At 54.4% G+C, this 13,762-nt stretch overlaps 3 protein-coding genes across 3 annotated transcripts; 1 reads left to right on the top strand and 2 right to left on the bottom strand.

Annotated features, from left to right (window-relative positions):
• Positions 1 to 2,028: 2,028 nt before the first annotated feature.
• On the bottom strand, positions 2,029 to 4,421 carry GLRG_05419 (WD domain-containing protein; the record flags this gene model as incomplete). The annotated part of the gene is made up of 8 exons (XM_008096104.1): positions 2,029 to 2,099; positions 2,154 to 2,229; positions 2,300 to 2,437; positions 2,560 to 2,845; positions 2,893 to 3,269; positions 3,318 to 3,485; positions 3,538 to 4,237; positions 4,417 to 4,421. 8 exons carry the CDS (start codon positions 4,419 to 4,421, stop codon positions 2,029 to 2,031), a joined length of 1,821 nt encoding a protein of 606 aa, XP_008094295.1.
• Positions 4,422 to 6,166: 1,745 nt separating this feature from the next.
• Positions 6,167 to 8,136, top strand: GLRG_05418 (uncharacterized protein; the record flags this gene model as incomplete). The annotated part of the gene is made up of 2 exons (XM_008096103.1): positions 6,167 to 6,176; positions 6,263 to 8,136. 2 exons carry the CDS (start codon positions 6,167 to 6,169, stop codon positions 8,134 to 8,136), a joined length of 1,884 nt encoding a protein of 627 aa, XP_008094294.1.
• A 2,162-nt stretch (positions 8,137 to 10,298) lies between these two features.
• On the bottom strand, positions 10,299 to 11,172 carry GLRG_05417 (short chain dehydrogenase; the record flags this gene model as incomplete). The annotated part of the gene is made up of 2 exons (XM_008096102.1): positions 10,299 to 10,967; positions 11,080 to 11,172. The coding sequence occupies 2 exons, from the start codon at positions 11,170 to 11,172 to the stop codon at positions 10,299 to 10,301; spliced, it is 762 nt and encodes a 253-aa protein (XP_008094293.1).
• Positions 11,173 to 13,762: the final 2,590 nt, after the last annotated feature.

Raw genomic sequence — 13,762 nt, 5'->3', positions numbered from 1 at the left:
GTCTCGCCTGAGCCGGTTTGTCTCGTCCCAGCGCATATCATGGTCTGAGCATCGTTCACTACTCATACATGCCAGCAACGAAAATGGACTGAGGATCATTGGGACCGATCGGCCCGGCTGGACGCGTTGAGCCGCAGTGCCTATTACTGTTTTTAAATACTGTTGCAGCTATGTGCGAAAGGCTTCCCGACAATGGCTCGAACACCTAAACGGACCCATTGTTTCAATAATACTGTACTTCAATGGCCCATTTCGGGCACCGAGCTAATTAGTGTACAAAGTACGGAGTACGGATACACTACCTAGGTTGAGTCACGAAGCTTGGGCCCGAAATACCTCGCCAACTGCCGCGTACCGATATCCACTCACGTCGAAATCTCTCACCTTCGGCCCTTTGCAGTGGTGGAAGGGGGGGGGGGGGGCAGGGGGGCCGGCGCCTCAAGTCTCACATACGAATTTCTCAAATGTCCTGAACGCGAACGTTGATACCACACCCTCTAATGTACAGTACCAACCTCTAGGACGCTTGCGTTGGACCACGCTTGTGGAGCCTCTTCTTCAGCCTTGCCTCCTGGCTCCTGACATCTGAAGCACACACACAAACCACTCAAAGTGGGCCGTCGACCCGTTATCTACAGATGGTGGATACACGCCAGCACCCTGTTACCGAGAGTTGCTTCACAAGGTGCATCGACGAGGGAGAAAAATTCTAAACGGACTTGTACACATACCTATACGTATCCCACATGCCTGCGTACAACTCAAACACTATCTACATGATGACACGCTGCAACGGAACTGCGGCATAAAGCACACTACGGATATGCGGCTGCACTTTGTTTTTCAAAAAGCCTCCAAAAGTACCATCCGACGACTCAGAGAAGCCCCCTCCATCGCCAGTTTCGTTATCACGGCGCGCCGCGTGTCGAGCTCGTAGGGCGCCAACAACATGTGAATGTGGAACAGGGCTCCGCCCACACAGCAACGAGGTGTTTTTTTGTTTTTGTTTTTCAGTGGCTGCGACACCCTTTCCCGGCTTCCTAGCAAACCTGTCGTATATCAAATCAAAGGTGGATACGTCGGGAATTTGGTTTCCCTGCTTTTGGAGCAGAGGAAAGGAATAGGTTAACGAGATCCATGGGCATCATGAGATAAACCCGCTCGGTTTTCCCCTTTGAAGTATGGACCGCGTTCCAGAATCATGTAGTATTCTGTCGCCTCGCTCCGTGCACCTATTAACCGTCCAATTTTTTACCCGACTTCTTTTCGTTGACGTGGATCAGGAAACTCATCGGCCGGGTTCCCATCCATTTCATCCCGCCCCCCGCCCCCTGCCAGCGGCTGGCAAGCTTGGTTCCCGTTTCAACTCGCCGTTGCCACCACCGTGGCCGGCCTCACACCCGGTATGTTCCCGTTGACATGGGCTGGCATGGCAGGCAGAAGGGCAACAAGCTATGCAGCGGCGAGCCAGCTCGGCTGGTGGAACGAACCCCCACGCAACGTGCACACCCACGTCAACGCGCACACAACTACCTACTGCGTACACCAAGACGGATGACTGAGTCGGATGCAGGTCACGACATGTAAGTGACAGGGTTACCCTAATGGTGTATCGGGCCGCGTGGTATGGTCAGAGGCGATGCAGTCGCAGTCGCACATCTTCAGTCCACCGCGGAGCCGCATGATGATTTTCAGCCAATGCAGATAGGTACACGTCTCCAGTGAAAGGGTACTGGAGGGTGGGAAATTGTGACATCTTGATCCTCAAATCACATGCCAATTACACGTCATCATCACTGTTGTCTTGCTCCTCCTTGGGAGGCGCACATTAAAAGTTTGCTGCGGCGAAAAGAAGTTTCTGCACGTTTAGGGGTTGTATGGCCAGATGGAACTGGAATGAAGCAGAAGTGCCTGGTTTATTTACTTTTTTTTTTTTTTTCAAGATGCTGGAGGCGCAGTGCAATGCCGCTTGATTAGGTAGTTTTGCACTCAGGTTCCAGTATCTGCGAAACAAAATCCCGCCGAGGGCTAAGATGGCTGAGATGCGCCCTCTGTCGGCACCGGTGCGTCAGTCGGCCTGTTCCACGTCCGAATATGGCCTGAGGCAGTGTATATTAGCAGCGTGATACTTTCCTGCTGGTGATTCAACTTACCGTTCTTGCAGCTTGTGATAATGGCCTCTTCTGTAAATTCAAGCCAGCATAATGGGTGGGTATCGACTGCCTTGGACTAAGGCGACAAACGTCAGCAACCGAACTCTCTTGACTCCACCGATGGGAGGGTGCGTGGTGCAGCTTACGGAAACAGGGGGGAGCATGGCGATTCTCGCGCGAGGCTCGACAGGATGGATAATGCTGCCTTCTTCGTCCACGGCGCCGCCAGACAGCGTAGAATTGGAGCGAATCCGGCTCGTCAAAGTGTTCGCTGTTTCTTGTCTCTGTAAGGGGGTGGCGAACCGTGACGAGACGGAACCCCGATGGTTGACAGAAGCCTATCTCGACAGTCAGCGTTTTCGTGCACATGGCGCTCTCCGGCGCCCGACTTGAGCCGGCAACGTACAGCCTTGGGACGATGCAGCATGCCAACGTTGAAATCCCACAGGCACAACCTGCAGTCCTCGCCGACGCTTCCGAACCGGTAGTTTCTGTCGTCGCAGCGCCACGGGTCGAACGCTACTGATGTCACCCAGGATTGGTGACCCTGACAGCGTGCTACGATGGCTGACTCCACGACGGACCAGATAGAGATTAAGTCATCCTGGCCTCCTGTCAGCACGTACTTGCCATCCGGAGACCACGTAACGCAGATGAAGCCGCCGTAGTATGAATTGTAGAGGTCGAGCAGCCTGCGATTCGTCAATAAAGTCACTGCACCACCGGGCAGTATACGCACTCTTCTTTCAGGTAGTCAATGATACGGAGCGAGCCGTCTTCCGAGACCACTGCCAGATGTCGGTTGTCAGGGCTAAACGCAAATGCATTGATCCGCTGGTTCGACAGTTTCCATGATGCCACCGGGTTGGTCTTCTGGTTCTTGGAGTGAACCGACTTGTTGATCTGAATCTTGAGGTTGTGGTTGACGCCGCTTGCCGAGTCGCTCTCTCCGTTCATGGAGCTGTTTGTTGGCGACTCATCTTCCGGCGAGAACTGTGCGTCCTCCTTGTCCTTGTCGTAGACCACCAACGAACCGTCCATGTGCGCTGCCAGGAAGAGAGACTCGGAGCCGGGAATCCACCTAATCTCAGAGACGGGCGTACCGTTGATGATGCCCTAACAATGTCAGTCCGTTGTACGAGCATGTTTGACAGTCCAACGTACGTTCTTGTTCAGCCGAGTGTACCGCTGCGAAACGGGCTCCCACCAGATGATCTCGCCGGTAGAGAAGCCCATGATGACATCGATATGTGCAATGTTCTTGGTGACTGGGTTGACGTCGTGGCATAGGCAATGGGCCTTGGTAAACAGAATCTTAGTCAAGTAGTCGGCCTGGAACCTATCAGTACGACGTTCGCATCAGCCGCAATGTTGGGCTTCTAACCTTTGTTGGCGACGACAGGTCCAGCCATTGAAACGCTCGGTTGATGTTGGCGAAAGCGAACACACCGTCCGTCGGCCGGTCCTGCAGCTTCTTCGCCAAGCTTTCATTGACTATCACTCTGGAGATGAAGGAAGAATTGCTCTTAGTCATGTTGTTCTTCGGCTTAGCCACCTTCTTCTTAGCAGCGTCCTTGGTATTGGCCGGTGCCAGCGCGGTATTACCGTCGCCAAACGCCGGAGCCGAGACCATGGTCAAGGATGCCGGGGGCGCATCGCTAAGAGACCCGCCGCCTCCGTCACTGCTAAGCCCAGCCTCGGTCGAGTATCGGCCCTCGCTGGGATGTTCCTGGATATCGCCTCCCAGTGACAACGTCGTGGCGGAGGAGCCCTTGTAGAAGAAGGGCGGCGCGGCGCGCATATCAAGGCTTATCAAGGAGAGCTTGGTTCCCGAGGTCGCGGGCTGTGGATTCGTCGCAAGAGGATTCGGGTTCACGACTGGGGCTTCGGAGGGGTGCGGCGGCGGCGTCGCGAGGTGGAGGTCTTCTTTCAGCACGTAGGTGCCCTCGCCGACCAGGAATTGGTACTCGGGTCCCTCGGGATTGGAGAGGACGTTGTTCGTTTCGATCATGGGAGCAAGACCGGCGCCCATGGCCCCATAGGCGCCCGAGTGCGAAGGGTATCGCGGAGGGGGCGGAAGAACACTGGGATACCGTAAGAGGTGCTAAGGTCAGCCGTGATTTATGTCGAACCATTGTGGGCATGATGAAAGGCGTGACTTTGTGCCTGAAGAACGGCCTCGGGGCATGCTGTGGACGTCGCACAGCTGCAAGGTCTGCGGACAATGCAGCCGTGGCAAGGCAAGCGTTCTTGGGGTACTTACAACATGATGGGCTAGCTATGATATATGGTCCGGTCTACGGCTAATTCGACTGCGCCGACGGCGATTGATTACAGGCGATGAGTCTGGCAAGCGGCAGCGCGCAGAGAAAGGCTGGATGTTTGAGGTGGCTATCCTCGGACGTTCGGGAAGGACGTTTGTCGTCGGCTCCGCCTCACGTCACTGGCGGCCGCGGTGGGGGTTCTGGGCCTCTGGCAGCCACCGGGGCGGTGGAGAGAGGGTTGAAGGCGATAGTGACAACCGACGTTTTGAGAAGGTCGCCGCACGCCTGAGTGGTGTCGTTGGCTTCCGGGGACTCCTGGACCGGATGACAAGGTGGTCGGGGGCGGCAGAGAGGGCGAGTGGTAGGCGCCAACGACCAGATGAACTCAAAGGTGGCCGTTGAGGTATCTGTGAGAGGATGTGAGGCGTGTCACGAGTATTAATAGAGGTGAAATGGTAGATAAGAGGTTGGCACACAAGGCAAGGCAATGCAGGGTAGGTTGGCAAGTCTAGGTAGGTTGGTTCGTGGCCAAGATGCACCAATCCCAACCCAGAAAACGCAACTCTCGTACAGGCCGAGGGCTGCGTCTCGGTGTGGTTCTGCTTCCGGTTCAGTCCCCGCCCTTCCCATTTCCCCGGGGCCATGTCCATGTTCTTAGATGAGCCATCCTAACATGCCCATGAAGAAGGAATAGGTAAAGAAGCAGGTCAGCCTGGGGTCCGGAGAAGGATTGCTGCGACGTGAGTGGTGGGAAGAGGAACTGGAGGGGGGCGGCCACTGGGTGCAATACTCAACTGCGGGGGGAAAGGGCGCCGTGTACCTTCGTAGTCGCATCAGCAGGCTGCAGCACGCCAGGCGAGTCGTCCCTGACGCCCCGGTTCAGTTTGCTGAGACCGGTCCTCTCCGCCGAAGTGTGGGGTAAAAGTTGGACTCGAGGGAGTTCCGTGTCCTTCTTTCAGATCGCTTGCCCGAAGAGACGACATCTGGTAGGACGGTCGGCCGGGAAGAAAGATGACCAATGGAACGTGCCATCGTGTTGTTCGGCCTAAGCAACTGGGCACATGGCGATGGCGTCGCTGTGATGCTCCGTAGCGACGTAGATCCGCCGTCCGCCGATTAGGTAACCTAAGCTTAGTGAGAGAACGTATGCACAGTTTGCCAGCTTGATATCGACGCTTCACAAAGGCCAGGTTCTAGTATTACATGTTTCGGCTCAGACCTCGGAACTACCTACGGATACAGGTTTATTGTTCAATCCCCCAATTGTCTCACTTCCCGTTCTTAGAGCGAATGAGGCGGCACACATTTCACCTCATTCATCCACAACGACCTTATGTAATCTGCACATCCCCTGGTAGTTCATCATACCCCAAGCACTGATCCGCTAATCGGCTTCTCGTCTCAGCGGGTCTTGTGTCGCCGACACGCTGATGCCGCTGAGCTCCGTCAGTACCTCCCAGTGGGCCCCCACCGGAGTTATCCTTGCAATCAGGTCGTCGTCATTCGAACTTCTACCCCCGTCGACCTGCCGAGTCCCGTACAACCCTCTTCGAAGCTGCTCTGAGCCCGTCGGGCCAATTCGACCACAACTGCAACCCGACCCAAGAAAACAGCCCCAACTATCTATCAGCTTCCATCTCAAAGCTCTGCTTTACTTTATCAATCAGACCCTCTTGCAGAATAGTCAACACCAAATTTGTCATGGCATCGCAATAAAAATCACTTCTCTGAGCTCCAACGATATTGGCCATGGCTTCTGGTAGGTGGCCTGACGGGCAGTTATGCTGCTGCATCCCGGTCCTCGTGCTCCTGAGCTTCAAACTGACCACTTGCGTCCTACTCTAGTTCGTATCTGCGTTTGCGGTGATGAGGGAACTGGCAAGTCTAGCCTCATCGCTTCGCTGGTCAAGGATGTCTTCATCTCTAACAAAATTCAATCCGTCCTCCCCTCCATCACGATCCCTCCCCAACTCGGCACGCCTGAGAACGTCACGACCACGATCGTCGACACCTCCGCCCGACCTCAAGACCGCACCACCCTACGAAAAGAGATACGAAAGTGCAATGTCATCCTTCTTGTCTACTCGGATCACTACAGCTATGAGCGTGTTGCTCTCTTCTGGATGCCGTACTTCCGCTCCCTCGGCGTCAATGTCCCCGTTGTTCTGTGCGCCAACAAGTCCGACTTGACGGGTGAGGGGAACACACCGCAGGTTGTCGAGGGCGAGATGCTGCCCGTCATGTCCGAGTTCCGCGAAATCGACTCGTGCATCCGCTCGAGCGCGAGGGAGCACCGAAATGTCAATGAAGTTTTCTTCCTCTGCCAAAAGGCCGTCACACACCCCATCGCCCCGCTATTCGACTACAAGGAGGGGAACCTGAAGCCGGCTTGTGTCGATGCATTGAAGCGCATATTCTATTTGTGTGATAAGGACCAGGACGGGTACCTCAACGACCAGGAAATGCACAATTTCCAGTCCAAGTGCTTCGACAAACCTCTAACCGCCGAGGACCTGGAAAACATTAAGCTCTCAATCAGCAAGACAGTGCCCAATCTGTCGACTGAGAAGGGCATCGACCAACTAGGCTTCTTGCAGCTGAACAAGATATACGCGGAGAAGGGCAGACACGAGACGATTTGGATCATACTGCGCAAGTTTCGGTACACGGACAGTTTGAGCTTGGAGGATAGCTTCCTGCACCCCAAGTTTGATGTGCCAGAGTATTCTTCGGCGGAGCTGAGTCCTGCAGGATACCGCTTCTTTGTAGACCTGTTCTTACTGTTTGATAAGGACAACGATGGCGGTCTGAACGATAAGGAACTCGAGGCTCTTTTTGCGCCGACACCAGGACTTCCCGCCTCCTGGATCGAGACCTCATTCCCGTCTTCAACCGTGCGTAACGAAGCCGGGCACGTCACTCTACAAGGGTGGCTCGCTCAATGGAGTATGACCACCTTTATGGAACCGAAGACTACGCTTGCGTACTTAGCCTACCTGGGATTTGAACCCGCAACTGCTCGCGAAACCACCACGGCGGCTCTCAAGGTTACGAAATCGCGGAAACGGAGAAGACGCCCAGGTAAGGTGGAGCGTAACGTCGTGTTGTGTTATGTCCTGGGCGCCTCAGGGGCTGGCAAGTCATCCTTGTTGGACGCCTTCTTGAATCGACCGTTTGACACCCTCTATCGGCCAACGATCAAGCCGCGACGGGCTGTCAACAGTGTAGAGCTTCCCGGCGGCAAGCAATGCTACCTGATCCTAGAAGAGTTGGGTGAGCTCGAGCCTGCTATCTTGGAAAACCAAGCCAAGCTGGACGCTTGCGATCTTATCTGCTACACGTACGACTCTTCGGATCCTGACTCCTTTTCTCACATTGTCGAGCTGCGTAAACGCTACCCACAACTAGACGACCTCCCCAACATTTACACAGCCTTGAAGGCGGATAAGGACAAGACGACACAACGTAGTGAAATGCAGCCCGACACATACACCTCTAGCCTGATGATGAGCACGCCTCTCCATGTAACTGTCAAGTGGACCAGTATCAGCGAGCTGTTTATCGCGCTGGCGGACGCGGCGACGAACCCAAGCACAGCCTTCCCGCGTAGCGAGGAGCCGCCGCCGGACAGGACCAGTCTGTACCTCGCCCTGGGTGCCACGGCTTGCGCTGGCGTTGCGGCGTTCATGATCTGGCGGCGGTCAACGACGTCAGTCTAAAGAAGGTCTCCATTTCAGGCTTGTTGTTTCCCCACTTGCATCTGCTCGGAGTTGGTGCAATTTCGTACTCTTTGCCACCTACTCGTTGAAACATAAATATGATACCCGACTCCACCCTACACATATAATAGGAATCTTAGTGTCTAATCAAAGTAATATAACTGTTCTTCTTGTGTTGGTCACCTGAACTTTACTATCGTTGAATGCCGAAGTGCTCTAGAGCGTGTAGTAATTAGAGCCGTGGCAGAGTCGATACGCCCAGTCCTTCCGAATTCCTCAACAATATATATATGTACATATATGTAATATATATGTGCCCTTGCCGGAAGAGTCCTATAAATATGATATGCCAGGGTTTTGCTATAAACCCCGCCCACCCGACTGGACTATGATCTAGCATTCGGTGTTGCCTCCGGACGGTAGGAAGGTTGCTTATTCCCCCTTGAGTCTTCCACCATTGTTGTCACTTTGTGAACCATTTAGATACTGCGGTATATGCAGGATAGATCTGTCATGAAGCATGCAAGTAGTCATGCGAAGTTAAATCCAGTTGAATCTCCGCCCTCCTCCATGTCCCGGTACTCTGACATCATTGATTAGAAGACTGTTGTCGGCTCGACAACCTCACGTGCATAAACAAGTTCGCTACTGCTGATGGATTCCAGGTTATCCTTGTGACCACGATTTCGTATCGGTGCCCACCACGTAAACATGTGAAGATGCTCGCGTACGGGCAAACCAGGGACAGGCATCCCATGCCTTACACTGGTTTCGAACCAAAGCCTTGGCAAGACCACAACGGCCAGAACCCGATGTAAGTACTCTCTCCTTTGCAGATCCGGCTTCCTCTCATCTTGGCTACGATGGTCCAACGATGGCGGCGATGCGCACTTGTCAAGGCCCCCCAATAGATGGCGACCTGTACGAGAAGAGCCCGTGCGATTCAAAATCCAGTTGAAATCAGGCTGGGCAACCCTGGAAGCTCAACCTCATCGGGCAGGGCTTTGGCGAGTGGCTCTCCTCATCAGTTGGGAGAGATGATGTGCATGGCGCTTGACAGTTAGGGGCGATGGGTGGGTACATGCGGCAGAGTTTCTTGCCGTGAACTTATTTCTCTGACTACATAGCTTTGTTGTGGGCTCCCGGAGCATATACACTACAGGCTACGCTAAATCGCAGAGCTGCTCTGGCTCCATTTGGAAGAGACGCATATTTTAGCAAAACATGTATGTGCATGGGGATTAACCACAACTTGAAATGGACCCTAATATGGCTCTGATGACGACCCTTCGTCATACCGAAATCTGACTGGACATCCATAGCTAAACCTGGGCATGCCGTGGCGTCCCGCACATTGCATAAATACATTTGATACATATTAAATACATATGCGAAGCCCTGGCAGGCCCCAAACGAGTCCCACTGACCTTTGCAGTGACCAAGATTCCAAGCGAGCGTGTCTGTCGCAACAGTTCACCCATATATAATGGGATCCGGTCGTTCCCCCAACCTCGCGACAAGGTCTCAAGGCTCCCCGCGGTCGTCCTATCGCGGACCATAGAATCTTAAATGGTCACGCAATAGGCTTATTAACCAGTCATTTCCCAAAGGCCAGGAACGCTGACAGCCCATGCAGCTTCTTTATGGAAGGAATCGTATTAACACACCGCATGAGTCAAAACTAGGGCGCCTGGAAGAAGAAAACAACCAATATCATAATGGTATCTGGAACTTTCCGGCCGTATACAGAAAAATCAAACTTGTTACCATACAAACAAGAGTGAAAAACGCGATACTGGGGAGCAAGGGAAAAAAAAAAGACTCCAGAATGGCAGCTTCGTGCTTGGTGAGGCCCAGAAGGAGAAAAAAAAAGCGTCATGTAATCCGCGTCGGCTACCCAAAGCCTGAACCCGAACCAAACCCGTTCCGTTACCCAAGACACAGATAGTAGGCAGCCAAGTATACAGAAAAGCCCCGGTGTCTCAAACCCGCATCGTACACATTTTGACTCATTATACAGCCTCGTCAGAAGTTCTCGCCCAAGCCGTCGTATACCTAGACACAGTCCTGTTTTTTCGTTTCGTTTCGTTTCGTTTCGTAAGCCGCACACGAACACCGCCACCACAACGCACCGGACGTGAGACATGAGTTCCACCCGGTGCTCAGTTCATCAGCCGGCCTCCATTGACCGGGATAACCGTCCCCGTAATCCACCTGGACTCATCACTAGCCACGAAGGCAACGACGTCGGCGATGTCCTCGACGGCGCCCAGCCTGGCCTCCGCGGGCGTGAGACTCGCCCTCTCCAGGTCGGCGCTCCGCTGGTCGTCCGGCAGCGAGTCGAACATCTCCGTCTTGACCGTGCCCGGACTGATGCAGTTCACGGTGACGCCGTGCGCCTGCCCCATTTCCCGCGCCGCGACGCGCGTGAAGGCCTCGACGGCAGCTTTGCTGCCCGCATAAGCCATGCTGCCGGGGCTGTCGGCGCGAGCCGCGACGGACGAGATGTTGATGATACGACCGCCCGGGGCGATGTGGGGCTTGACGGCCTGCATCATGAAGAAGACGGCGCGGGTGTTGGTATCGAAAATGCGGTCGTAGTCCTCGGTCGTCGTGTCGTCGAGCGTCGCGCTGAGCGTCGCGGCGGCGTTATTAACGAGGATGTCGATCTTTGTGACGCCGAAGGCCATCATCGTGCGCTCGATGACCTTTTTCTGGTGCTTCGAGACGTCGGCCTGGATGGCCGTCGCCGAGGACCCACAGGCCTCGATCTCGGATATGACCTCGTGGGCCTTTGCTATAGATGATGTGCTTACAAACGTGAAGGCGACCTTCAGTCACGAGAATCACAGGAATCTAGCCTTAGCCGTGGTTTTTGCATTTGATCATGAAAGAAGGGAGGATAAAAAAGAGAAAGAGGTAGGGTGGAATCGGGAGACGCACCCTGGCTCCTTCTCGTGCGAGCTTCAACGCGATCGCGGCGCCGATGCCTCGCGCGCCGCCGGTGACGATGGCCACCTTTCCTGACAAGGACATGTTGGGCGGCGGCAGCTGCGGGAGCGGTTTGGTCCACAGAGCAGATGAGGCGCGCCTCGCGACGCTTTCGCTTGTCTCTCCCTCGCTTATCTGGGGTGACTGGCTTTGCTGATGCTGTTGCTGCTGGCTCAACGCGTTGCTCAGGTGAGACTGTGATAAAGGTACACTGTCAGCGACGATGTCTGATGGCATCCTCGAACGGAACGCCGGTGTAGTGCAGCAGAATACCGGGAGAGTCTGGCTTTGGAGCCAATGCGTAACGGCTCGGAAAGCCATTTGACTGGGATCCGTAGTCATGGCATTATCCTCAGTGCGTGCGACGTCCATGCAGTTATGCTGCGGCGGTTTGGGAGGTGTGATGCGATGACGAAGACTGGTCGACTGGCAAGCAAGAGGCTAGTACACTGAATGTCAGCCTGGCCTTGCACACATGCGCACACACACCCACCCGAAAGTCTCCCGTGCGTTGGAGGTGGTGTGTGTTGGTGTGGCGGCGCGGGGAACGTCAATGTGTCGATCTCAGTGGATGACCAATGTGAGACAACGGTCCAGGCCATACCGTCGACTCAAGGTCGTCACAGTCGGTGGGTAGGTACTGTGTTCCGTTGGTCAAGTAGTCTGCACAGAAGGACGCAGACCCCAGCCGTTGCAGCTGTAGTGTATTGCAAAGGTGGAAATCTAGACATCTAGCCACACACCATCGTTCGGGTTTGGGCTTTTAGAGGGGGGGGGATTGTGGTGTTCCTTTGGGGGTCAATAGGTCCTCTGACCTGATAGATGGTAGCGACCGAAGCCAATCGCTACAGCCCATCTCTGAAGGAACCAGTCAATTCAGGCGCCAATTTCACTGCTTCGGTGCTGATCCCTCGATCGATGGCAACTGCGGTCGGAATGCATCGAACCAGGGGCATATTGTACCACCATCAGGCTTCTGATAGTATCTCGGAAGCGGATGGCTTGTTCGTTTGCTGTATGGACTCAGAACTCATCACTGATATACAGTGCAGCTGCCTTCATAGCAGTAAGAACAGAAACAATTATTAATGAACGATGACACATTCCAACTAGAAAGCCGCCCGTAACTGGCTGTCCGGTCTTTTTCATGGTGGATGGCGAACACCCTTGCTAGGAAGCGGCAGATGGGATCACAGCCTCTGGTTGGCTGTTTCTCAGGAATGGTTTTCAGAGCTGGCTTGAGCGCGCTTCGCTTTGGTCTTGATGGCGGACAGGGGAGAGCGTCTCGACATCGAAGAGGATGAAGGTGGTGAAGCCGTTGGGCATTGAAATGAAATTTCGCATCCAGGTCGCTCTGGTGCAGTGGAGCCAGCAGGGCAATCAGGCCTTGAAATAAAAGAATCTCCAGGCACAAAGGGTCTCAAGGGGCGAGAGCGGGAGATGACCCCGACGATACGACACGCCGACGAGGGCTGGCAGCGCCGGTGGTGGATAGACAACCGAGGTGGTGACGATGACCGTCAAATTGCCAAGAATCCGACCAGCCAGCCCCCTAGACCTTCAAGGAGTCCCGCCTCTTGCTCTCCAGTGTTCAGTTCTTCGAGATGGGTATGGAATAACAGGGGCAACCTCGGCTTCGTGGAACCCGGCCGTGGGTTGCATTCCTCCTACCTAATCACTCCCTTGGGGGCATTCTCTGATTCGGACGGACTCGGTTTCGGCGGCACACAGAAGGCTAATCGTGCGTCAGGCAGAATCAGAGTGAGAAGGGAGGCAGGCAGCCCTTGTTGAGAAAGCCAAAGTTTCCTGGCATAAAGTGGTAAGTTATTCTGGGGAGGTTGAAGTGCGCTGGGCCGGGGCCGGGGCCGGGGTCCTGGGATCGCCCTGTACCGTTTGGGCATACGAACCGGATTAGTGTCGATTCTCGGTAGTAGCCATCAGCGCCGACCGATTCTGTTACGACGTCGGCTCGATGCGATGGGCGTCGGAGAAGTCGCTGACTAGAACGGCTTGGTACGTAAAAGTAGTATCTGTATATATGACATGAGATTCCTGAGCACCAGACGGGAAGGAGCGAACGGTGGAATAATAAGTGATACCCACTGAATGCCCCCCACGCATAAAGGACCGAGTCCGTCCTTGCTGCACATCATAGAACATTCTTCCTGGGTGAGCAGTCCCTGTATCTTTCGGAAGTTAATGAGCTAGTGAGGATACTGAGGGGCTAGGAGAAACCCGCTCCAGATTCAGCTCGGGTTAGAGATGAGAAGCGAGAGAGCCCCGGACTCGTGTTGTAGTTTTTCATTGTTTCACAGCTCTTCTGGATGACTTTGGACGGTGATGTGATGGACATGGACTGATTGGGCAGCCAGCCATGGAGCGCTTATTCAGGTTCCATCCACATCCAATGTTCGGAATTCGTGCTTTGGGAACAATCGACCGGAGCCAGCTGATAACTGACTTGGTTCAGCTCATCACCCAACGCCAGTGTTGGGGTCCTTGGCTTGGGACCAGGAATGTAGAGTAGTAGCGGAGTTAGGGGTCAGGTAAAGCGCCGCGTCCAGGCCACTCTAGAGTCCGAGTGTGCTACTGACAAAGTGGGTATGATTAGGTACTGTTCGGTCAAATCGGATGG

Source organism: Colletotrichum graminicola, assembly GCF_000149035.1.
Source record: "Colletotrichum graminicola M1.001 genomic scaffold supercont1.18, whole genome shotgun sequence".
Classification (NCBI taxonomy): Eukaryota; Fungi; Ascomycota; class Sordariomycetes; order Glomerellales; family Glomerellaceae; genus Colletotrichum; species Colletotrichum graminicola.
Note: the sequence above shows the minus strand (reverse complement) of the source record. Positions and strands in the feature narration are given on the sequence as shown.